Source organism: Miniopterus natalensis, chromosome 1, assembly GCF_054644295.1.
Source record: "Miniopterus natalensis isolate mMinNat1 chromosome 1, mMinNat1.hap1, whole genome shotgun sequence".
NCBI classification, from domain to species: domain Eukaryota; kingdom Metazoa; phylum Chordata; class Mammalia; order Chiroptera; family Miniopteridae; genus Miniopterus; species Miniopterus natalensis.
Window position 1 is genome coordinate 64877556 of NC_142081.1, and position 27449 is coordinate 64905004.

Sequence of the window (27449 nt, forward strand, 5' to 3'; positions counted from 1 at the left end):
CATTTACATGATGTACATGTTTTAGAAAACATACCTTGAGAAGCATGCTCTAAAACTTTTTATTGACAGGAGTACACAGTACAAATTTTGGAGACCAACTGCCTTTGGGTATAGGGTGTTCTTTGGAGACTAATTGCCTTTGAGTATAAGGTCTTCTAGGCTAGAGTCACAGTTCCTCAGGAAAGTCCTGGACAATTCATGGAGAATTTCAGAAACCTAGTCAAATTAATTATGTTTTAGCCCTGGCCGGGTGGCTCAGTTGATTGGTGCATTGGCCCCCTACACCAAAAGGTTGTGGGTTTGATCCCTGGTCTGAGCATGTACTGAAGGCAAGCAATCCATATTTCTCTCTCACACTGATGTTTCTCTCTCTCTCCCTCTCTCTAAATATCAATAAAAACATATCATCGGGAGAGGATTAAAAAAATTAATTATGTTTAGGACAATTAGCATAAACCTGGACAGCTATTTCTAGAAATTATTAGGCAAAAGTGAGCAAAGTCCAGTGAGCATTCTCAGATCTGGGGTTCAGACTCCGAGGCATACAATTAACTGGCACCCTCTTCCATGTTAATTTAGAATTTACTTTTTAAACAGAAAGATAATCTTTGATGCTGCTGAACTCCCAAACTGAGATTCCAGACCAGTAGAAACTAAACTGAAAAATGTTTTATTTTGATGTTAGATTAAATGTTATAAATATAAATTCTGAGTGTACGGGAAATTGCCAAATGAGTGCCAGGAGGTTTCTGGCACCTAGTCTGTTGCAATGCATACGGAGGTTTATATCAGGAATAGTCAACAGCAATTTTCCACCTCCCCTGGGAGGAGAATAAGAGGAAATCACTAACGTGGAATGAAAACACTAATTTGCAATCATGCAGGCAGTAACTGTGTCCAAGGATGCCAAAATGCTTTTAAACACAAGTCATCCAGTTTAGTGGACGGAAAACCGGCGAGAAGTAAATCACTTATTCAGAGCCTCTCCCGGCCCACATCCGAGCGCCGTGGGTATGACCGTCAGCCTCCCGAAGCCGCTCTTCCTCCGAGACCAAGGTCCCGCCTTTAGCCGAGTGCGCTTTAGACGGCAGGCAGTGCCGGGCTCGGCTTCCTCCCACGAGGTGCCCAACCCGTCTTGGGTAGAGAGAAGTAGATGACAGTGGTTACCTTTTGGGGGATCTTACATCTCTAACCTAGCCCTGTCTACTTAGCATCGGGCTGGAATTTTCAGATGCTCACTGACCACTTCAGCTTAAATGTCTCCGGTCATCTCAGGCTCCAAACACCCCAAACTGAATTGGCCTTTCTGCTCCTACCCAAGCTTTTCCTCTTCTATCTCCAGTTTATGTTTCTGGCATCATAATACACATTCTTCTTAAGGCCAGAAACCCAAGGTACACATAAGACTTCTTCAACACTGCTTGCATCTGATGTGGTTAACTAGCAGTTCTCTCTCCAAATATCCCTGGCATATGGTCTCCTCCTCTACATTTCTACAGACACAGCCTTAGCTCTGGTGTTCATTTATCTCAACAATCCTGATCCCTTTCTAACAAATTTATCTACTTTCAGTATTATTTTTTTCCCCTACTCATTCGACAGACACTCAGGCACAGTACAAGGTTCTAGGGACACGTCAGTGAGCAGTCTCCCTCCTGGAGACTATATTCTAGAGACGAGCATAAATGAGAACATGAGTAGATGAACAAATAAAACATTAAGTGCAGTGTAGAATAGAGGAGAGTTAACCTAGGTGACTTAAATTAGGGAGGGGGGTTTGGAAAGGCATCCTTGAGGTGACATTTATGCTGAAACCTAGTGAAGAAAATGAGCTCACTATAAAGAGTGGGGTGGAAAGGTATTTTAAACAGAGCGAACGTGCAGGGTTGTTCATTTGAAATGTGCTGTGCCTTCAAAGACGCAGAGGAAGGAAAGAACGTGGCCCTTTTAAGGAGTGAAAGAAGATCACTGTGAGAGGGCAGCGAGAGGGAGGCAAGCACAGCCAGCTGCAGTAGGAGACACGAGCTGTGGCCGGAGCACGGGAGGCCGTGGAGGCCAGTCTTCCCCAGCCTACAAGATATTTCTGCACAAACAATCAGATCACAGCACTGCCCGTCTTAAATTCTGTCTCCCTATTATTGATGAGATAACATCCAAGCTGTGTGATGAGATTCAGAGCCCTTCCTGCGCTGGATGCCGCTTGCCTTTAGCCTCGTGCCCTGAGACACAGTCACACGTAGTCTATATCCTCGAGCTGTGCCTCCTTTTCACATGCCTTCTTTCAACTGGAAAAGCTCCTTCTGAGTGTGATGACCATTGTTTCACCCTCTAAGGCTCATCTGAAATTTTACAGGTGGAGACAAGATATTGCTTTGTTATTTCATAGGCAACTCTATTATGATCTTGGGCTGCTTTTGACATCTCTCCTACCATCCTGTGAACTCTTGAGAATGTTAGAGTCTAGAGCTTATGTACTGTGGTCATCATGGTGCCTGATGCAGAGCTGGCCTTCAAAGCATGCTTACTATGAGAGAGAGAGGGAGGGAGGGAGAGGGAGGGAGAGAAGGAGGGAGCTTGGGGAGGAAAGGAGGGAAGGAAGGAAGTTTTGTCCAAATACACTAATACACATTCAGAGTCCGTCTAGTCTAAGGTTTAGCTTCCTTTTTAAATCAAGTTAAATTCAAAAGACAATTATTGAACGACTTTTCTATATGATGGGTTAGCCCAATTAGTTGTAACAATGTTTAATTGTCAGAGAAAGTCTTAGCAAAGAAATGCAACATGACATAGTGGAAGGGACACTGGCTCTCTACTTGCAGATATAGGACCCTGAGGTATACAGCTCCCAAATTTCACTGCTTGAATACACATCACAGGCAGTATCTAGTGGACAATGGAGACGTGTCCACCCTACAAATGAGGAAAACAAGGTTGCTTTTTAAGACTTGAACCAGTGAAAACTGAATTATCCATCTGTGGGGGGTAACTGCAGATTGAAATGCTCCAAACTATTATCTAGGTGAGCAACCTGTAGTCTCAGCAAAAGGGAAGATGGCATAAACAATAAATAATGCCAAGCAGAGATAAGTGATACGGAGGTAATAATGAACAGATATAAATATTTTCATCATGACAAAGGGCAATTCTCAAAGTGAACACACTGGCAGTATGGTTTATACATCAGCTCCTTGTGAGTTTGAAAAGTGCAAGTTAGTGCATTCGCCTCTGTGCAGTGGAAAGATGAACACATGACCAGAAGGCTGAAGAACAGTCCCTGAACCGTGGTCATCTCACCGTGGCCGTCGTGCTGTGCGACCTTGCCTGGCTGCCAGCGGGCCCGCCCCAATCGGATCTCACTGCAGCCACACCCCCCACATTAAAACAAACGTTTTAGGCCAACGTCAGCACAGGGAGCCCTTTCATCAGGATGACAACACAAGGCCAAGTGCATTCCATTCACGACCAGACACGGACTCAGAATGAAATGTAACTGACATAGCCCGGCTCCTAAGTGACCTTCAGATGCCAGTGTCAGTCAAACGATTCCAAAGAAAAATTAAGCTCAGGTTATACTGCCTTATTCATCTGGAATGCATTACTGAATGAAGACATGAAATGGAGCTTAGGAGCCAACTCTGTGGTGGCTTTCAGAGACGCCCGAAGCGGGAGAAAATGAAAATGGCACCCACAAGTCCTAGGAGTCTGCAATGCGACAACTGACCTTTCTGATGCTAAAATGTAACTACTCCGCTGCTTCACATGAGCATGTTCTTGTCCAGAGTAGACTTGGAAAAGTCTCTTATCCAGCTCACAATGAGCAATCAACCCAATAAGGCTAGATATCCACGGGGAGGTTTACGGTCCTGAGTTGGTAACTGGACTATCACATGGCTAGAACGACGCTTGTCCACACGGCAATCTGAGGTACTACAGCGGACAGGCCGAAGAGCTGAATCGAGTCTAAGGTGCTGCTGCCAGTGTGAAAACTCATACCCGTATTGCTATGCACCACAGTGATGAAAGCAAGCATGCTTGGCTTTCACCAGGCTTATGAAGAGTGCCATTATTTAGGACAAGACTCTACCGCTGAACCTAAAGAATTGCTAATTTCAAGGGCTGCATCAAAAATGTAAGACTCCTTGACATAAGACTATAAACTTCCCTGCTGATATTTTTCTGTTTTTATTTTTTTCAGTTTTCCTCTGACCTAACATCATAATCTCCTGGTTTGAATTTACCCAAAACTCAATTCTTCTAGAAGACCTAATGCCTAAAGTCACTAAAGAATTCCTTTCTGATGGGAGGCCTTTTTAGCTATTCTCTGCCCCTAATTCAAATCAATTATTGCAACATTTTTGGAGGTTTAATATTCATACTTATGTATTCAGTTATATTATTAAGCTTAATACTCTGTGACTATCATCTAATTCAGGATATTTTTAGTTTTATGTGGAATTTTTAATGTTTTCAATAAAGCAAAATTTTAGGCTCTTTACAAAGCTCCTTTGAGAGGAAAAGTAGTGTGTTGAAGTATTGTGTCTTTCAGTTCAGGCCCTATGCAAGTCTTCTGCTGGGTACCAAAGTAAAATAACTTTGAGGCAACGCATACTGAAACCTGAAGGGCAGTGTGGTTTGAGAGTGTCTCCACAGTTAAACTCATGCTAAATTCGACTGACAGTATCTATAGGAGACTGCATTACCACTCAGAAAATACTGTCAGTGACATGTTAAAATAAAGGTTTCCATTTAATTGATTACTGAGAAAGGGGTGTATTGTTTTCAAGGCATGGATTTAAAAAGATAAGATGGTTCTTAGTCTACTTCTCTACAGACTAAGAAAAATATATACAGGTAAAATTTCCTCTCTTTAAATGTCTCATTTCAAACTGAGCCAAAGACAACCAAATTGAAATAGCATACTTTGAAAGGAAGGGATAAAGCAACAATGACATAACAAAAGATGAAAAGAAGTGTTTCTCCATAATAGTATCCCAACTAATGAAGAAATGATGGCATTAATATATTATTATTTGAAAACTTCTAATAAAATTATGAATCTAGGCAAAGATCTTTAATGCTCACTAACAACATCATAAAGAGACAGCCAGACATTATATACTTAATAGAATATACAATAGCATCTATGAAATATTTTCCCCGCTCAGATTAAGTCTCTAGATCAAACTAACACTTTACAAGAACCACAGGGGACAGAAGAACATAATAAATAAAAACATGGCAATACAATCAGCAAAATCTTGTGGGAAACTCCATAGCGACAAGTGACATGGTTTCTTCAAAAAATTAACTGCAAAGAGGGGGAAGACGGATGATAGAAACCTCTAGATTAAAAGAAACCTGGGAGACACATCAAAGGCAACGCATGAAATTTCTTTGGATCCTCAATCAAGCTAACTGTAAACAAAAGAATGAATTAGTGGGTATATAGACAATCAGGGAAATTATAACTACATATTTGATGATGTTGAGAAATCACCGAACATCTTTTTTAAGTGCATGATCACGGCACTGGAGTTATGCCTGAAGACGTGTCCTTATCTCTCAGCCCTGAACTAACATTTTTTAACCGATGAATTACGTCTGGCCAGGCCAATGTGGCTCCGCTGTTGAGCATCGACCTAGGATCCAGGAGATCGGGGTTCGATTCCCGGTCAGGGCACATGCCCGGGTTGCGGGCTCGGTCCCCGGTGTGGGGCGAACTGGAGGCAGCCGATCAGTGACTCTCTCATCATTGATGTTTCTGTCTCTCTGTCTCCCTCTCTCTCTGAAATCAATAAAGATATATTTAAAAAAAAAAGAATTATGTCTGAGTTTTGCTTCATAATAATCTGGTTAGTGGAGAAAGGGTGCTTCAGATGAAATAAGAGTACAGCGATAGTTTTGTAGCTGGGCAGTGGACACATAGGATTCATTATGGCATCCTAATTTTTTATAAGTTTGAAATCTTTCACAATAAAATGCTGCAAAAATTAAAAGTTTGGAAAGGAGTGATGGAGAAGACTCACCCTGCTGGATATCCTTCATTTCCAAATGCAGACTAGATATCAAGATTCCCACAGTTTGAGATCGTTTTCCATCCAATAACTTGATGATCTGGAATTTAAACATAAAGTTAACACAAGCTCAAATGACCCAGTAATCTTTCAGAAGCATATCAAAAACATTAAGATTTTTAGCTACTCTGAAAGCTCAACTAAACTGATGCTATATTCGCTCTATTTTAATAACCCTTTAATTTAAAAGTAACTTATTCACAACTATAAATATTTTAGAAAATGAAGAAAAAAACACTGCCCCAAATCCCACCAATGTAATAGGAGCATTAAAATCTTTATATTTTCCTCTAATCTTTTATTGAAACACATCTTAACTAAGTTGTAACTGCAATATAAGGCCATTTTATATCCAGCTTTTTCATTTATCATCAGAATATTTTCATGTCGCTACTTTTTAAGTCACTTGGTAGCCTCCGTTCCTGGCTGTGTCATCTGCTGAGTGGTGTAGGGGAAAGATCACTGTGCTCTTGGCTCAGCCGTTTATCAGTGATGTGACCTGGAAAAGTGACTGAATCGCAAGGTATTCAACTTCTTCAACATGAAGTAGGGCCAACTTAGCCTGTACATTTATTCTAGAGATTAAGTGACAATGTGTGTAACGCACCTAACACAGTTCTTGACAAATCACCTACACCTTCCATATTCACGTTATTAAACAGTGTGCACTGGTGATCATAATGATTATCTGAAAAACTTTTAGAATTCCAAGTTGCCTGAGATTGTCTGACATTTAACAGTCTGCCATTTATATAGTAGGAAATTTAACTAATATATTTTTTTTAAAACCTCAGTATTTGAAATATAAAAGTTATAGCAAATCATTTAGTAATTCAAAAGTTTAATCAATCAGCACCAACCCACTCTTTCAGCATTCTGGTTGTTATTATCCGGTGCTATTTTAACAGTTTTTAAAAGTTGTCTGGCCCAAGTCAAAGGTTCCCAGCAATATAACAATCTAAGTAGAAATACAAATGAAGCTAAGAACTGCAGCCATGAAACAATGGCTTTCAGCGTTAGCATGCTGAGCTGTCATGGCCCCTTGGCCAGCTATAGAAAGTGACTGGCATCATAGTCTTGTGACTAAAAATTCCAGGACTCATTGAAAGGTGGGGTTATTGAAAAAAAAGTCAGGAGATCAGCCTCCTGTTCCTAGGCCTGCCCTGACTCATCATCATATCAATGCTGAAGCGCAGTCAGTCCAATTCAACAGCATTCACCAAATGCAGACTCCTATGCAAGTGTACTGTGAGGGGTGCAAAGATTAAAAATATAATGTATATGTATCCATTTTTTAAATATATATGAATATGTTTATATCCTCATTCAATGGGAGCTCAAAGACTAGTTTAAAGGGAAACATATAAATAAGTCTGACACAAGGGAGTTATTTACAGGGATTGGGTAACATGAAAAGTTTCTAATTATTCTTAAGTATATGATCCCTAAAAATTCCAGGACTCATTGAAAGGTGGGGTTATGAATGAGATGGCTGTTTCAGGCACAGTCTTCCCTGGATAACTTGAAAGAAGACCCCAAAGTGCTACATTCAGTGCATTTTTCCTGCAACAAAAGTCTAGGTCTCACCTTTAGAAAATCTCCCCACAAAGAAGAGCTGAGAGACAAGCTCTGCAGACCATGAACCCGAAATGATTCTGCAACCCATCTTCTGGTTGTCCATATATATAACGGCTCTATCCACTCTGCATGGCCACCAGGGTGAAGGCTCCTCTAGGCACTGAGACCAGCCAGCAGTAGGGCTTTCCCCCTGTAGAGGACCCTGAGGCCAGTCCACTATGCTTGATTGTTGGATATTGGTAGGAGTCCTGACTTTATTGCTCCACAGCTTCATAACATGCATTTCAAATGAATGGTTTTCCAAGTATATGTGGAACATAGGCAAAGTAATGCCTTGAGGTTCCCAACATGACTTCCTTCCATGTGAATTCTTGGAAAAAAGGCTATTTCAGGAAGATACTTCAGAAAACATTTATGGAAGAACATGAGCTCTTGTATGAGTTTGCTATCCAATTCGTACTCTGGTTGAAGTGGATTTTGGAATCATTTAACCCTTAGTATTAAAGAAACCTGCAAATGTTGCCTAAGTTATCCTTCTGCCCCTGGATTGGCCCAGAAGCCCAGATATTTAAGGATGGACTTTACTTGAAGAGAATGTTCACGCTTTTAAATTTAAAAATTACTAAGGTTACATTTCATACAAGGTAAACATTTATAACCATTTTCTATCACCAAACAAACCAAACACATCCTACCTCAGCTAACTGCAACACAGGCTAAACTACTCGTGCTATTCCTATACTATGACTACTCCCCCAGACACATTTTTCATTCTTTTTGACCTCATGTAAAAATTACTTGATTTGTTTAATCCTCAAAATCATTTTCGGGTATTAAGTAACTTTTGGCACCAAAGCATTTTATTGTCTGACTTAAATTCCTCCTGCTTCCATTTCAATCTTTTTCTGCTCCCAGGAAAGGCAGGCGGTAGCTGGCCTCACTATCTCCAACACAAAGCTCCTTCATAAATCTCAAGACTATCATTTTTTGTTTACAAGAGACGCTTTACATAGATCCTTAAAAGTTCATTTTTGAGAAACATTAGTAAGCCCTCAGTTTATCTTTGTCCTATCTGGAGTCAGCTGAACTTCGCAGCACATGGCCTCCTCCTAGGTGCAGTTACAGTCTGGAGAATGCAATTTGTGCAGCATTCCACTGACCTACAAGATGACCTTGTGCAGGGGCAAATTCGCAGGTTGCGTTAAACCCTATTAGACATGCCTAGTTTAAGGCCAAGCCTTTCCAGACCCCCGCCACATGCTAGGATTAGGGATGTCACACATGCGCACTATTACATCGCGAAGGAAGTCTCACAATGCCTTCCAGAGGGGGAAAGCAGGTCCACACCCCACACCATCCAAATCTGCACCGTGAGCCAATGTATCCATATTATTATTTCTTACATGTGTGGATTTTTAGGAAAACCTGCCTCTTTGAATAAGAATTAAAGCAGAAATGGGAAGAAAGATTTGCTACACTGGAAAAACCACACCCTGACTACTCAGCTGGAAAAGTCTTGCCAGACAGAGAAAGAATTTCTGCCAGGTCCAGTGGGACTTTCACATCTACATAAAATCCATATATATATTCAGCTTTCTGCCTGAGCTTGGAAGACATGTCCAGAAGCAAAAATAAAAAATAAACGGTCTGAATACACCATGAATACTGGAAGCGTGCTCAGCCGAGTGAATTTGGCACAGCTACAAAATTAAGATAATCATAGGAGCTTTCTTCTTCCAAGGAGCCTTCCCCAGCTGAAAATGAAGATGATTTCTACACCTCCACTCTCACTAGACACCAAACACACTCAAACCTACACCAGATCGAGTGGGTATTCTGTTCTTTGGCTTACACCTGGCTGTGAATTTTCTCAGTTTCAGTCCCAGGATTTCCATCTGCAATGAAGTTGGCTTTGTCATAGAGCCTGGAAAATAGGCTCTAGGTCTAGGTAAATATGGCCACACGAGTTATCACCAATGAACCTCTCCTGGGTACTCTATGCAAATAAGGGCATGTTGTTCCCTTTTCTGTCCACATCACACTCCCCCTGCCAAGAGCAAACAAGTAAAGAACCCACATACATGAGCAGCTATTTGCTTTCATGACAATGATATATGTGTGTGTGTGTGTGTGTGTGTGTGTGTGTGTGTGTATAAAATATCCAATTGTAGAACACTTTTAACATTAGAGAACAAACAAGTACATGGTTTGCCTCTCTCAGGGAGATTGAACCCCACAGTGGAAAATATACAGAAAGTAGACAATCTGACTCTCCAAAGGAAAATTCTAAAAAAACACTATTTCTATTTTTGTACCTCCAGACTGGCAATATCGTTTGCTTAAGCTTCACATCAACACTCACTGAATGCCACTACTTGGCAAAAGTACAGACTTTAAGAGGCTGGATTAAAGTACACGCGCTACTGACGACAAGTCAGCCTGCCTCATTAGCAGTAATCTTCTGCATTTCTAAGTCACTGGCTTCCAAAGGGACCAAGGTGCTCTCATAACGACTGTGGCATTTATCCGGAACACATTCTTGTCGAGTAGGTTGGGAAGCAGGTAGAATCCTGTTAGAGATGTCGACATTGATGCAGCCATCCTAAGGACTACCAGCTGGGATGATCGAGCCGATAATTTACTCTAGATCCCTCCCCATCATATCTATAAATTAGTATGGGGTCTCACTTTGGCTGGATTAGAGAGCAGTGTCTTCTGGGGATGAGATACAGTATATCAAGGGGACATCTAGGTTTAATTTTACTCTCATTTGTCACCCATTCAGATATCACTAAATTGTAAATTCTTATTCTATAAGTAATAAAAATCTAATTTGGAAAATAGAGTGAGAATTTCCCAATGGGAGGAAATTCCAAGAAGTGACACAAGATGATGCAAGGCCATGAGGCATGGTAGCCCACAGGCGCAGGCCTTATATACAAAAAAACCAAAACATCATGAGAGGAAGCAACTGACACAACCCCACTTCATAGCAGTGGCTATTCTTGTGCCCTCCCTGCCATTTCTAGTGTAGCAGTGACTAGGGATGAGACAGATAAGCCACTACCACTCCCAGCCAGTACCAGGAGCGAGGGCCAGCTGGAGGAGCCTGGCGGGCCGGAGCTGGCAGGTTCTTGCTGTCTCCTTAGGGAGGGCGAGCTCTTCCTTGGAAACATGCAACTGTTTCTTGGCAGGTGCCCAGGAAAATAAATGCTGACTCAGCTTCCCTGTTCCCCTCTCCCGTGCTCTGCCCCCTGCCACTCTCTGGCACCACACCCAGAGAAGCTGGCTCCATGGGGTCACGTTAGGAAATGTCACCTGACTTGGTACAAACAAGCCCTCACCGCCGACGGCCGTCGTGGCTGGGTTTGCTGCTGGGTAGTGGCCTCCGTCGGCTGCCTGAATAATGCCATGAAAATAAGCTCTCCACACGCAGCCTGATTATCTGTCCCACTAAATGTTTCGAGGCACACTGAGCTTCACTGTTCTGTCAGACTGTTAAGTCTGACTCTCTTCCATGGCCTTATTTTTGGGGACACATAAAATTGCTCATATGAAGTTTACTTTAAGGATTTAGGCTCTTCACCAAGAAATGTGAAAAGGCAAATTGTCACCCTGTCCTGCGTCTGAGAACATATTTGGCACCCCCTTCCCTTACTGATGAGACACAAAAACCCTTTTATTGGTTTTCAGGCTAGTGGACTCCGTTCAGAAAGCAAACGGAGAGAAGGCCACAGCAGGTGAAGGCTGTGGCTGGGCAGGGGGTAGAGGGTACTGTGGGATGGAGGGGGGTGGGCCTGTGGGCAGAGATCATTCTGATGGTTTTGGAGTTTTTGTGTCATGCATGAAACCAGCTCCAAAACAAAATCGCATGCATTTGCTCACCAATTAGAGACTTAGGAGAGAATATGACCAAGAGACATCAATGCATTCATTGTCCTCTCTTCAGACAAAGCCAAAATTACTGTTACACAAAGGTACAGATGAAAAACGCCACCCTATTATTTCTTAGAGCTCAAGGCCCCTTAAAGAGTGCTTGCCTGCAATAATCATGAAACAATTCTAAACCACTGACAACTAACCTGGTGAGAAGCAACTGGATAGAAGGCTACAGAGCAGAAAGAAAATGAAAAAGGAAACAGAAGAACTATGAAAGATCCAAATTATAGTAAAACATAAAACAAAAACAAAAAAAAGCACAGGCTCTGTTTTTCAAACTGGTGGTGTGAATGCTAAGAAAATAAGAGGAACTAGGCCCTCTCTTTGGGACAGGAGTTAATAACATCAGGATAACCCAGAAAAATTCAATTCTGTATCTTCAGGTGACCTCCAACTGTCATGGTTCAATTCTACGGCCAGGAACTTATTCCATACATATAATTCAACTTGTAACAGCAGGGTACATATTTATTTAGTCTCTGCTTCAGGAGAGACAAGAGTTCAGAGGCTCACCACTCAAGATATACCATAGGCCATAGGCACATGACTTTGTTTCAAATTTCTATATTACAACCCCACTTCCCATTCCTCCTGTCCCAACCATCAATCTGCATGGCTGTCGACGACTGTTGCTCCACTTCCCTTCTCATCCTACTGGACCAGCATTGAGGAGAGAAGTGGAAGCTTTCTCTCGATCATTCTTAAATTGTATAGGAAACACCCTCATCCTATATACATCTACATGTTGTAGGCAAAGCCCTTAGAAAAGTCTGGTAGAGGCACTAGGAAGTTGTCTATAGGATAGAGCAATCAAGAATCTTTGGGACGTCCTCTAGAAGTTTTGTGTGCATGTGAATTCCTAGAGACGTCATTAAAAATACAGGTTTTCATTCACTAAGAATGTGATGGGACCAGTTCTGGATTGAATTGTAGTCTCCCTAAAAAAGATATGTTGTAGTCCTAACCTCCAGTCCCTCAGAATGTGACCTCATTTGGAAATAGGGTCATTGCAAATGTAATTAGGTAAGATGAGGTCAGACTGGAGTCAGGTGGGGTCCTAATCCAACATTACTGGGGTCCTTATAAGAAGATGGCCATGTGAAGACACAGAGACATGGAGGAAGAATGCCAAATAATGATGAAGGCAGAGACTGGAATTATGCAGCTGCAGATCAAGGAATGCCAGAGACTGCCAGCAAACCAAGGGAAGATAGGAAGAGAAGGATTCCCTTACCGGTTTCAGAGGAAGCAGGGCTCTGCCAATACTTTGATTTCAGACTTTCAGTCTGCAGAACTATGAGATAACAACTTTCTGTTATTTTTATTCACCCAGTTTGTTGAGATGGCCCTCGAAAACTAATACAGGGCCTGAGAGTCTTATATTTCTAATAAGCTATCAGGTGATGCTTTTGATTCTGGTCCATAGACAACACTGTGAGTAGCCAGGTGACTGCAAATGAAGCATTATTTTGTTTACTATCACTGGCACTTAGCGCAATGCCTGATATATGTGTATGTATGTTTATATAATCCCCGATTCCCAGAGCTTTTTTGGGTAACTAGCTGAAAATGTTTCCCTTTCTCTACCAACCTCCATAGAGTCCTTTCTTAAAGCTATGTGCTCAGGCACAGAGAAAGGGCTTTCGCATATAAGGCCAATCCCAGGTACACAGATAACCACATTGCCCTCCTGAGGATTCTAAACAACAAAGTTTATAAGACCTTTCAACTTCCTGTCTTATCTATATAATTTCTCATTTAATGTTAAGACATTGAATCCAGTCTCGTATATATTCTTGGTGGCTCAAATAGGGCTTTTCTCTCCAAAATTTAGAGTGTTAGGCTTTTGAAAAGAACACATGCTAATAATTACTCCAAGCTGTTTAGAGATAATGGACAACAGAAAAGTTATTATCTTCAATGTCATCGTATGTCTTTGATATGATAATCATTGCATTCAAGATATCAGAAATGATGGATGGCCTTTGATTTAGAGTGTATCATGATGCAAATTACCTGGCTCTTTCCCACTCCTGCTTAGAAGGTGAAGAGCTCCTGACAGTGGGCACTCCTAGCTCCAGGGCCTCAGGCCACTGGACAGCAAAAGCTGTGACAAAACTCAAAGGGAAACATTGCCTTCTTTAAAGATACGAGGCTACTTTACTTTTTCCTTTTACGGACATCCTTCACCTAGAACCTCATGGATAGTCTTAATTTGCAGCCATTGCTGTAACGTATACTATTTATAACCTAAGTCATTCTACTCTGTTAACTTTCTGGCTAACAACAGTTGACATGAGTAACACATTGCTCTGGTAGACTCACTGAGTTCCTTCAATAAACATAAAATGAGGATTCCAGGAAATGTTAGGAAGAGAGGAAAGATGAAAGAGTACTCTCTATACATACATATTTTTAAATTGCTACAAGATTCTGTTAGGGCTTACGGTATATAACCCAGCACATTTCCTCTATAATTAGCCTTTACCATCCTCCTCTCACAGCACATCCATCACAGAGTCAACACACGTTAGATTCTATCCCTCAGTCATCCATGTGAACAAATAACATGATCCAAAATATTTATTCACCATCACCCATGGAGAGTAAACCAGCCCTTCACCCATCCTGAGTGGATCATGAAGGTGTGTACCCGGAGGTTCTCCCATATGGATGAGTCACCTTCTGATAGTACGAGTGCCACAAACACACTGTAGGTAATTTGCCCAGAGTCACCCAGGTGTCGAACTATTAGTCCTGTGTCCTTTCCCTTGAAATGCATCTCATTCCAGCAAGGATGCATATGGTTATCAGTCATGCTGCAGAGCAAGGCAATGGCCTTTAAGATGTGAAAAACAAAACTGCTTTGAGTTTTAGGCTAGCAGAGGAAGGTCTTTTCACTTCCTTTTCTCCTATAAAATCAACCCAAATGTTAAGAGCAAAGATCAGAAACATAAAATCTATCTTTAGTGAACTACTAGATTGCTTTAATTTCAAAACAGAAAATGTGAAGGCAGAAGTAGTTGGAGGAGTCAATTTCATGCAGAGTGACGAAAGGACAGACCTAATTGTCTGCAGAGGAAGGCAGAACCTTGGACACGCACAAATTAGAGGCATCATGTGCTGGGGAAGGCAAGGGTGAGGTGGTGGGTAAATATAAGGGGATTATTGAAAAGTTAGTCTTTGGTATGCCCTGGCCAGTGTGGCTCAGTTGGTTGGAGTATTGTGGGTTCCATTTCCGGTAAGGGAACATATGGAGGCAATGGACTGATGTTTATCTCTCACATCAGTGTTTCTCTCTTTCTCTCTCCCTCTCCCTTTCTCTAAAATCAATAAGAACATATCCTCAGGGTGAGGATTTAAAAAAAAAAAAGTTAGTCTATGGTGCAATTAGGTGCTGGATGTATAATCCCACCTATCATTATCAGGAAGTATAGTTTCTAGAGATAATCAACAAGATAGACATGGGACTCGTGGACATCAGGCACATGGTGGATGGGGTTGAGGTCTTGTGCTGAAAAGGAGTAATTATCAAAATTCCACATCCTTTCTAGGCTTCTCTCTCAGAACACTAGCAGTGAGGCTGACACCACACTCCCAGCCCCCAGTCAGGTGCCTGGAGAAATTCCATCTAGAAAAAGGGATCAGTCTAAAAGCAAAGATAAACAGATTCTATCATTTTTACAGGGTTGGTAAATGAAATGGCTGGTATGCAACTGTTTGTCACACCATGAGGTCCAACATTGGACAAGCCTTATCCATTTACATTGAGCTTCCATCCACATTTATCACACCTCAATCTTATACGTAAAATAGCAGCCAAGGATCACCAACTATTTGAAAAAATCCTCTAGCATAAAATACACACGTCATATCTTTTGCCCATCTTTGGATCACAGTGGCTTTGTAGTATGACTTGATATTGGGTGTTGTGATCCCTCCAACTTTGTTCTTCTTTTCCAAGACTGCCGTGACTATCCGGGATCTTTTTTGGTTCCATACAAATTTTCGAAGTGTTTGTTCTAGATCTGTGAAGTATGCCATTGGTATTTTAATAGGGATTGCACTGAATATGGACAGATTGCTTTGGGTAGTATGGACATTTTTACGATGCTAATTCTACCAATCCATGAACACAGTATATTCTTCCAGTTGTTTATATCTTCCTTTATCTCTTTTTTCAACGTCCTACGGTTTTCTGAGTACAGGTCTTTTACCTCCTTGGTTCGGTTTATTCCTAAGTATCTTAATTTTTTTGTTGCAATGGTAAATGGCATTGCCTTTTTAGGTTCCCTTTCTGTGAGTTTACTATTGGTATATAAAAATGCCAGGGATTTCTGAGTGTTAATTTTGTATCCTGCTTCACTGCCGAATTCATTTATTAAATCTAGTAGTTTTTGGTGGAGTCTTTAGGATTTTCTATGTACAATATCATGTCATCTGCGAATAACGACAGTTTTACTTCCTCTTTTCCAATTTGAATGTTTTTTATTGTTTTTTGTCTGATTGCTGTGGCAAGGACTTCCAGTACTATGTTGAATAAGAGTGGTGAAAGTGGACATCCCTATTTTTGTTTCTGTTCTTAGGGGAAATGGTTTTAGTTTGATGTATGATGTTGGCTGTAGGTTTGTCATATATGGCCTTTATTATGTTGCGGTATGATCCGTCTATTCCTGCCTTGCTGAGAGTTTTTATCAAAAATAGGTGTTGGGTTTTGTCAAATGCTTTTTCTGCATCTATTGTTCTTTTGCCCATCTTTCTATTAGAAGGTGACCATTTTTTTATTGATTAGTAAGAATGCTACCTATGTTTGGGATAGGAATTCTTTTTCAGTCATTTATGTTACAGATGTTTTCTCCAAGCTTGTGGTTTGTCTTTTCATACCCTATGTTAATTTTGATGAGCAAGAGTTTTTGTTTTTATTTTAATGTAATTTTATTTTAATGTATGTATTTATTTTATTTATGTTCTTTGTGTCTTTTCCAAGTGAGGTTAAAAGATATGCTCCCATATTCTTTTAAAAAAACTATTAAATTTTTCCTTTCTCATTTATGTGCTTGATATTCCTGGAATTAATTTTTAGCAATCAATTTATATTGATTTTTAAAATATTTTTTTAATAGTCAGTTTTACCCATTGATCTGAGATACCACATTTGTCACATATTAGTTTCCATATATGCATGGATCTGCTTCTGAAGCCTCAATGCCTTCCACTGACCTTTGGTTTTTTGTTCTTTTTCAGTAGATGAGTGGATAAAAAACTGTGGGACATTTACACCATGGAACACTATGCAGCTGTAAAGAAGAAGGATCTTGTACCCTTTTGGACAGCATGAATGGACCTGGAGAGTATTATGCTAAGCAAAATAAGCCAGGCAGAGAAACACAAACATCATATGATCTCACTTATATGTGGAATCTAAAGACCTTAATAAACTGATGAACAAAACAGATTCAGTGATATGGAAGCATGGATCAGACTGATGAACCTCAGAGGGAAGGTGAGGGAAGGTGGGGGAAGGTGGGGGGGGGAAGGTAGGGGGTGGGGAAAGATTAACCAAAGAATTTATATTCATATATGCACAACCCAAGGACATAGACAATAGTGTGGTGAGGGACTGGGGAGGGGAGTGGGTGCAGGGTGGAAGAGGTCAATGTGGAGAAAAGGGGACATCTGTAATATTTTGAACAATAAAAAAATAAAATATATATATATAGTTTTGCAACAAATGTATGATTTCATAAAATTCTTTGGCTTTCATGTTTTTAACTTCAGACCAATGGGATCATTCTTTTGTGACTTGAATTTTTTACTAAATATCATGTTTAAGGTTGTTTTTGTAAGGTTATTTTTGAAATTTTGCTCTTTTATACATATTTTTAGAATAAGTTTGTCAAATTCCAAATAATCCTATATAGATTTTAATTGGAATTACTTTACAAATAGAAATCATATTTAAAATACTGATTTTCCTATTCATGAAAAGAAAACATCTCTCCTTCCATTTAGGTCTACTTTAATGCTCTCAATACAATATTTTTTTAAAATAAATTTCTAGATTCAGCCTGCTAATACTCTCTTTAGGATCTTCACATCTATATGAGAGAAACTGGCCTCTAATTTCTCTTTTTTTCTTGTCTGGTAGTGTTATCAAAACTATATACTAGCTTTGAACATCACTTCATTTTCTATTCTGTAAAGTATTTTGTGTAAGAAGGAAACGTTTGTTGTAATAAAATCACCTAGGCCTGGAACTTTGTGAGAGGATTTCAAACTCCTGATCTAATCTCCTTAATATTTATAGGACTCTCGGGTGTTCTATTTCTTCTTGAACCTGCTTTGGTAATTTGTCTTTTTTAGGAAGTGATTTCATGCGATTTTCATTTCTTTGCATAAGTGTGCTCATCATATTCTCCTGTCTTACACATTTCTATTGTATCTGTGGTCGCATCTACTTTTACTTTCCCAATATCACTGTACGTTTGTTTTGTTAAATCTCACTGAAAGTTTGTAAATTTTATTATTGTTTTCAAAGAACAAACTTTGACTTTATTAATCTCCTTACTGTATTTAATTTTTTAAAATTTCACTCTCATCTTCTCAAATGTATTAGGTTGAACTGTATAAAATTACAAATGTTTGATCACATTTGACCTACAAAAGTGACTTTTTTTGTTGTGCAACCTAATATTTCTTCGTAATTTCTTTGGTTTGCTTTTTCTTTTTTTAGCTATTAAGTTTGGAAGCTTAATTTATTTTTGACCTTTTCCTTTTCTGATATAATCACTTATGACCATACATTTTAACTACATCCTAGAAGTTTTGATAACCACTATTTTTGAGTACTTATAGGTGTTTTCTGAATCCCATCACAATTTCTTGTTTAATCCATGAATTATTTACAGGTGTAAACGTAAATTTTAAAAGGCAAGGAGGTTTTTGTTATGGACATATTAAATTTGTATTTTTGTTATTAATATATGGTTTCTAACTTGATTTCATTTTGATCAGAGCAGGTGGCCCGTATAAAATATTGCTTGAAATGAGTTGAGATTTGCAGGACCTTTGCTTTTTCTTAAGTCTTTTAATACTACTTAACTTTTATTATTACTTTACTATTATTATTTTTTTGTTAATCCTCACCTGAGGAAATTTTTCAATTGATTTTTAGAGAGAGTAGAAGGAGGGAGTGGGGGGGGGGAGAAACATTAATGTGAGAGTAACACTGACTGGTTGCCTCCCACACTCACCCAACCAGGGCCGGGATGGAACCTGCAACTGAGGTACGTGCCCTTGACTAGGAATCTAACCCATGAATGACTCTTCAGTTCATGGGCCGACACCTAAACCACTGAGCTGCACTGGCCAGGGCTTAAATTATATCCATGTATTATGTTGACAAAAATTCATAAAGCATAAGTTAATTTGGTCTATTTCATTGTTAATATAGAAACCAACCTAAAATATCATACTTTAAGACCAAAATCTTCCATTCTAAACATGTTTGTATTTATTTATTTACAGCCTATCATGTTCTAAAAGGACCCAGGAGGCCACCTTACATGTGTTGCCTGATAACAGCCACACACTTAAAATTGTACCATACAGATTATCGTGAAAGCCAAATAAAAAAGTGCTAGAAAGTGAAAACAAATTTTATTATTTTTTTGCTCTATTGTATGTTTTTCTCTTGGCACACACCTTGAGGACATTCATCTTTGAGCTTTGAGCTTAAGCTCATTTGCTTTAATTACAGTGTGTCCGAGTGATACACACAGAGAAATGACAGGATAAAACGAAGCTTGGGTAGATCTCTGGGAGCCCAGGAGCCATCGCTGAACGAGAAATGAGGCTTCTGGTTGGATCCCAACCTTCTGTTCTCTGTTAAGGGTTATACAAGGACTTTTTCCTCAGTCTTATTCCTTCCTCCTCCTGACAGTAATGATGACGGTGGTGACAGTATGGTGGCAGCAGCAAACGTTTCTGTGTCAGGCACAAAGCTAAACACTTTACATAGACTATTTTAATCCTTATAATCACCCTTTGAAGTAGGTACTATTATTATTCTCACTTTGTAGATGATGGAACTGGACAGAGGAGCCTTAGAGAGATGAAGGGACTTGCCCCATGGATAAAGTGATGACTCGGCAAGAAAAAGGCCTGTGTGGTTTCCAGAAATTGCTGTTGAACCACAACACAACCACCTTCCATACTTAGTTAGCCTAGTGTGACTCTTAGTGCATGGGTGTGCTGGAGGAAGTGATACTGTTATAATTAGCTGGTTATTAATAATAGGAAAGGAGCAAAAGGGAGGTCAGACATTATAAGCATGGCCATACGGGCACCCTCACCAGGAAGCTGCAATTTCACACTCCCTACGGAACCATGGGTCCGGTCTCTGCAAATCACTGGGGAAAGGGGTTCAACAAAGGGTGAGATGGACACATGTGCGGTGAAGTAAGGGTGATGTAAGGAAGGTACCTATCAGTCTAACCTGGAAACAAAGATAATTGGCTAGAGAGAATGGGGCCACTATCAGCAGGTAAAATCTTAGAAGGTTAAAATCCCCAGAGAAAGGAGTTCACTCTCTTCCTCTCTTGTTCCCATGTGGCCCTAGAACCCACATGGCCCACAGTCATGTGGACCCCACATGCAATGGACTCATGGACTGCAGCTGGGAACACAAGCTAAGCTAGCCTGATGCTGAGTTGGACTGTGCAAATATGGAACAGAAACTTTCAGCAACGGCTTTAATCCTCGCTCTGCTAAGGGCACAACTATACTTCTTCTGTGGCGGGATGGAGAGAGAAGGGCCATTGGAAACTCAGAGGTTTCATTCCACGCAAATAAATGCCATTCATTTTCCCGTCCAAGTCTCAGAAAATTCCTTTTCTTGTGACATTGCAAGAAGCCTACCCCGCCCCGCAATAGGTAGGGACAAGGCGAACTTTCCACTGATAACAGGAGCAGCTGGTCAGAGACTTGGAGCTCAGGCCTCTGCTGCAGCCTTATCACTAGCTTCCTGGGCCTCTGAGGGAAACACCATGATGTTAGTTGATAGGTATGAACTCTCTGTGCTAGTCTGAGTCCTGTGTCCTTCTCTGTGTACCTTCAGCCTCAGAGGCTCATCCCTTTTTTAGGTGGCAGCTGAATGGCTGTGTCCTACAGGGCTCGACTGTTCAGATATCTCTGCACCCAGAAAGTATATGGAATGCACAACAAAAGCGTCACATGGCCCAGTTTCTCCAGTGTCTTACTAAGTCGTTCCCAACATCAGATGCTTTAGGCATTTTGCTGCTTGCTACATTGTGAATCACATTTTTCTCTAATCAACACTCTCAATGTCTCATTTTTTCCATTAGTAAGATGATTGTAGTACAAAGTGAACTATTTATAATGAGCCCCGGCTCAAGCAATGTGGCTTTCAGTTGGCTTCATCTTAAATAAATCTTTCTTTGTTAATTAATGTACCTTATCCCAGTGTTGTAAGTAACATTTATGTTCCTGAATTGGACAGAGAAGAAGAGAACCACACCCAGAGTGGAGGCTCCAAAAATCCTCAGCATCAATATGAACGCAATAGCCATTTGAAAACAAAGTTTAAAAGTTTTTGTGCTTGTTGTAAACTAAGGAAGTTGTACAAGAGAGTCTACAAGAGAGTAAAAAGTGATGTGATAATTAGGTCATGAATTAACCCCCTGGTACTTGCAGCTCTATACTATTTTTAAAGACCCCCTTCTCACCTCCTAGGATATTTTGCACATGCAAAATGCCTAATGTGACTAATAAGGTACCCAGCATAAAAGTTAATTAATGAAAATGAAAACACTAAAACTCAGGTTATTTAGTAACCAGGGCCTGGAGCCAGATCCCAATTAAACCACTCTTCTGGTGAAGGAAAGGATCAAAATGCCCAATAGGTTCCATCTGGCTGCTTTCCTTGGGTCAATCTATAGCCTCATGTCCTTTTGCAACTAGTCTTTCCAACCTCTCCTTTCCACTGCGATGAGCTCAGGGTGGTCCCCCTCACCCTTTACTGGGGAACTCCCGGACTCTCCCACTCACAGGTAGGGGGCTTGGCAGCTAAGGAATCCAGCTGGAAGCAAGCAGGACTCACTAACTCTTCCCAGCCCAATCCCTTTTGTCATTCATTCCACTGGAGGGGCCCCTAACCCTCCAATCCCATTTGTACCCCACTGAGGAGATCTGATAATAGTGCTGGCAGAGCTGTGGCTTTTCATAACTTCTGGCAGGGGCCTCGCTGACCCATAACATGGCTATACACATGATTTCTTCTCATACTGTCTTTGTAAATTGACCATGGCTAACCTTGCTGCCCTAATCAGATCAATCAGAATAACGTTTCTTTAGCTGCTGCATGCTGGCAGCCTCCTGGGCTGAGGCGTGACTCAGAGTCAGGCTCAGATACCGAAGGCGGATTTTTGAGTTTCCAGTGGTCTCAGGTTTCCTTTGCTTTTATCACAGTTGGTGAGCTTTGTAAGGCCCGTGTTTACAGCCATGCAAATTAGCCTCAGCTGGAGAGAAATCGGGTCAGGCCCAAAAGAAATCAAGCTCTGGGCCAAAAGGTATGTTATCAAAAATTGAAAGAGTGGCCATAGTTCTGGAGTCAAGCCAGACTGTCCTAAGAAACACGTGGACAGCTTTGTCTGGTGTAGCCTGAACTCCTGGCTTGGCCTAAGGACCCAGAGAGCTGAGAGATGGAGGGGAAAATGGAAAAGGGCCACACAAGCCAATGGGGGCTGGCCAGCTCGATCAAGGGCTGCTGCTGCCCAGTGCATTTTTTGTTAAGCAGGGACAAGTGTGAGGAGGGAAATATTGCATCTTTGAAAGAAACACTGTGGTTGTGAGGCTGGTTTGCAATAAATCCCATGTTATTCAGTGACAAAGGAAGGTCCAAATTCACGGTTTTATTCTACTCACACACTTGCATATACTCAGCTTTAAAATGTATGTGTGAAGGTGTCCACACACAGAGATGATCTGGTATGTTGCATGTGGGAAGTGTCTTTAAAAACATGCACCCCAGACGCCAGGACAGTTATGGAAACTAAGGCCAGAGAGGTTATGTGACTGGACACACAACAACTGCTAACTACTAGTTACCTTCCAGACAAGATCTCTGGCACCTTCCCACTGCCAGTTCCCCATCATATTTCCAGTCCTTCAGTACCCCAGCACCTAAACAAGCTTGGTTTATTTTAAAATAATTCTCCAATACATTTATGTCCCTTAGGACTTGGGGGGATTAAAATCCTAACACTTATTGCCTGAGCTCCCACGTACTTAGGACCCACACGACATGGTACTGATGGTGTCAGGGAGCCAATCTCTCAGACTGCGCCTGGGTCTGAGTACCAAGATGTTGGTTCACATGTGAATGCTTTGTCTGTCTGTCCTTTAATAAGTAAAACAAAAGCTGGTGGGTCTTAAGTGTCCCCATTAGCAAAGGGGAAGTAATGACCAGGCTGTTGGGATTCATCTCATTAAAGCTCTGGTCTTTTGACACATAAGAGACCTGAGACCCAGAAAATTGAAGGGACTTGCCCAAGATTCTATAGTTGGTTAAGGTCAGAGCCAGAAGTGGAAACCAGGTCTACTGACACCAAAGCCAGTCACTAAACAATGGCCAGAGAACAAAATTCAGACTTCTCCAAGTGAATGTAAAGTCAGGACTTGTAGTTACACTCAGGCCAAAAGCCCATGTGCCAGGTGACTAAGCACAGGCACTGGAGTTGCTGCTAGGTTCACCTCCTTACCACTTAAGAGCTGTGTGACGCTCGGCAAGTTATACAACCCCTCTTGGCTCCAGCTTCCTCACCTATGAAATGGGAATAATAGTAGTAACTATCGAACTGGGTTCTAGTAATGATTAAATAAGTTAATAGAATGCCCGGCTGGTGTGGCTCAGTGGTTGAGCATCAACCTATGAGCCAGGAGGTTATGCAAAGTTCGATTCCTGGTCAGGGCACATGCCCAGGTTGCAGGCTCGATTCCCAGCAGGGGGCGTGCAGGAGGCAGCCGATCAATGACTCTCTCATCATTGATGTTCCTCTCTTTCTCTCCCTCTCCCTTCCTCTCTCTGAAATCAATAAAAAAGTATTTTAAAAAAATAATAAGTTAATACAAGCCAAGCACTGAACCAAAAACCACTTACTCAGCACTAACTATTATTATTATTGCTATCGAAATATTCACTGGAAACATACTACATAAATGACAGGATATTAAGAATTCTCTCTGTCCATCTTAAGCATGTACCTGTGAGAACATGTGTATGTGCAAGGGCTGTTCTGAGCTCTGTGTATATCGATGCATGCACTTCACAAAGCATTTATGAGTTCATCTGAGAAAGCATCCATGTGACCTGGGTTTTTGACTTAAATACACATGTAAGATCTTGGCCTATTCTTGTATCATGTCACATACTTCTGAGCTTAGAACTGGAGGCCAGAAGAGTCACGGCTGTGACCCAGGTGCCAGCATCAGCACTCACCCTCCCTCAAACCACTGCCTAGCACCAGCCCGTGTTGCAGTCTTAGAAAAGGGCCTATGTTAATCATAAGCGAATGAGGTCCAGGAAAATACAGGCAAGACTTCAAACCTTTCCTCAAGTAGGAGGAAAGGATAAATACTTTTTTAAAAATACAAATATTTATAATGGTTCTCACAGACTATCTTGTAATATCCAATTCATCTTTGTTTTCCAATTAGATAACCCCAAATACATACTGAAATAAATATTCACTCCCTTTAGATATGGAAGATTAAAAAGCTGTGTGTGTGTGTGTGTGTGTGTGTGTGTGTGTATGTGTGTGTGTGTAGGCGCTTTCAGAATTAGTCCCAGAGGGGCTAAGTCTAATACTTCATAAATTTTTATACTACAGTCATTCATTCTAAGCACTGGGACTATGTCTACTAATGATTTCTATTCTACTCATACCTGCGAGCCTTTCTAATATGCATTTGGCTCCCAATACTTAGTGTGGATAATTTGCTGTGAAGTTCGGCCCCGAGGTCCACAGTAAAGAGATTTAACAAGACTAAAGAGGGTGCAGAGGGGCAGTTGCTCTCTTGTAGGTTCCACTTCTCAGTGCTCTGGGAAAGAAGCAAATTTAGCTTTATATGTCGGCATTCTAAGGTGCCCTCTTGTGGTGTGGGGTAGGTAATGAGCATCCTAATGACACTGCAGCTGGTTTGAGGTGCAAGTCCAGATTAAGTTACTATTTAACAGCCAACAAGAGAAACACAGTTCAACTCCAAGAATAATATTCAGATTCAACATTCTGAAAGAATCATTGATGTCCATACTTGACAAGTTCTAACCACCTTTTTTTTTTCTTTTCTCCAATAAGTAAATAAAGTAAAAGTACAACTTCACTTTTTGGGCCATCTTATTTCCAAATAAAACTTACAAGGCAGAATTTTTATAAACTGGTGCCAGTCATGGACTAAAAGCTCCCGTTTGCTTTTGGTAGATTTAGCCAGTGAGGGGCCTTTGAGCTGAAGAGCAGAAAAGCCCTGATCATTCCAGCTGTCACTCAAGGACTCTGGGCATAGCCCTAATGACCTCAAGGTCATATATTGATGCAGTCAACACACGGGCAAGTTATTTCACTCATTTCTAGAGACGATAGCCCCTAACTTCACTGCTCATTTTTCAAACACATGAGAAATAAAAAGGGGGTTGCAAACTCATCCCCATTCCGGGGGGGCGGGGGGCAGGGTAATGCACAAACCTTACCGAGGCAGCTGGACAAATTATCTCTGTACACAAAAGCTGAAATTATATAAACTTGGAAGGCAACAGGTTATGAAACCCTATAAATTTATGTTCAGGCTTCCAAACAATGTTCTCCTTCCACCTTCTCCTCTCCCCACTCAACTGAGACACCAAGTCTGGGATTTGAGAATTACAGCTACAATCCTCGCCAAAGTGACCAAATTACAACTGACGGCTTTTGGCTCCAGGATGTTTCAATAGACTTTTGTCTGCTGAGCCATCGCCACCCCTCCCCACCCGACTTGCACCCCCACCCCCAAGAGCTCAGGGAAAAGCCATTATTTCATTATTCTTAAGAAATATCTATCAAAAATGCGGAGGGAGAGAATGATTTTTACATATCTTACAGAGGAGGGAACGGCACACAGAATAGAATTCAAAGTGAGATGGTGACATTTCAAGAGCAGAAGAATATTGGCAGGTCATGCTGATTTTCTGAAAGTTGTTGGGCAAGTTTAAAAAGCATCTGGAAGTTTATCAGAGTGGCTACTTCCTTGACAGGCACCAGGAGAAAGAATCTCAGACAATGAAGGCAGATTTCTGGCTCTCTGTCAAGGTGCTGACCTATCTTTCCCAGGAACAAATGTAACTGAGAGGCAGTATAAATCTGGGCATATTGGCAGTGGAAACTCTTATTTTACAATGCGACAATACTATATAAACCAATGTAAGATGAACTACTTGATGTCTGCATGTGTCATTAGAGAGTTGTGAAATTCTATAAATATTAAAAAACAGAAACGGTGTAGAGATGACCATTTGCAAATAGTTCCAAGAATGGACAGAGTAATGTTTTAAGACCTTCAACAACTTCGTGGGAATTGGTGACGTTCAAAAATTTCTTTGCAGAGCTTTCCTGTTAGTTCATAGACTAAAACTAATACATTAACCATGATTTCACTTTACCCTCATAACAACACTGTAAATTCCTTATTTCATAGACAGGGAAGCAGTGTGTGAAGTTAAATACTTGCTCTGAAGGTTATCACAGGGAAGTAAATAGGAGGCAGCACTAAGAGTTGGTGGTGCCAACAAGGGCTGACATTTTGAACCCTGGCTCTCAATTTGGTGATGGCTGTGTTTGCAGTGCCAGAGTGGACTGGTGTCACAAATGAGGTTGGCACATGCCTGAGTATCCAATACAAATTAGCCATAGTGTTTATTTATAGCTAATATTGAAAATATTGGTAGAGTCAAAGGGAAACAGCTCCAAATCTACATATTTTGTTGTTGGAGTTAAACGTAAAACATCTTTTTATTCAAAAATTTGGCGTCCTACTGGAAGACTCTAAAGAGAACTGGATAAATTTTACAATGTAGGAAATACTTTGAATTTGCACAAGTGTGGCTATACTTTTGATGATTTTAATAATGGCTATTCTCATTTATAAACATCAAATCAATCATCCAATAAATGTTGTCACCATCATCAGTGTGGCCAATTACTGTGTAAATAAAGGGGCGATGAGAACATGCTGAGGCTCTTGGCCATCCTCTCAAGTGTTCATCATTATCAATGTCTCCCCAGTTAAAAGTGTGCAAACCCTAGAAGTCATTTCATCTTTCTAGATCCCAGTTTCTCACATGCCAGATAAGGGTACTGAATGAGGATTGGGAAGGCTTCTTCTAACTCTATGATATTATAGAACAGGATACATGCCCAGTTTAAGAATATGTGTATCTGTTTACCCACTGATGGGAACTACAAATGCTAGTACAGAAGATGAAACTAGAAACTAGAATCTTGAGTTCAGCAGAATCTTGAGAGTTACTTCTGAACCAGGAATGTCGTCTGCGGAGAGAGATGAAGACCAGATCCATTTAAGAGATGTTCACATGTATGTCTCAGTGCCAGCTAAGCCCACAGCCAGGATTCAGAACGCTGGCTATTTTAATCTCCAACATACACTCCACATGAGTCCTTAGAAAAGACCCATTTGGCAAGTGTCCTCCTGGTCTTCTTGTATGGGAATCATTCTTTGCTTAAGCTGATGAAGTTGGCCTCCAATGCTGAAACTTCTCGGCTGCTCGCAACCTCCAAAATTCACTTTCAT

The 27449-nt window shown here is 40.8% G+C and overlaps 1 protein-coding gene across 2 annotated transcripts in view; it reads right to left on the minus strand.

Annotated features, from left to right (window-relative positions):
* The window catches only part of FMN1 (formin 1), a 341600-nt gene that overhangs the window by 134683 nt on the left and 179468 nt on the right, over positions 1 to 27449 (minus strand). For both annotated transcript variants that reach the window (XM_087822443.1, XM_087822447.1), the window contains one exon: positions 6027 to 6114. In XM_087822443.1, coding sequence (XP_087678569.1) covers positions 6027 to 6114 — 88 coding nt within the window. The remainder of the gene's footprint in view (positions 1 to 6026; positions 6115 to 27449) is intronic.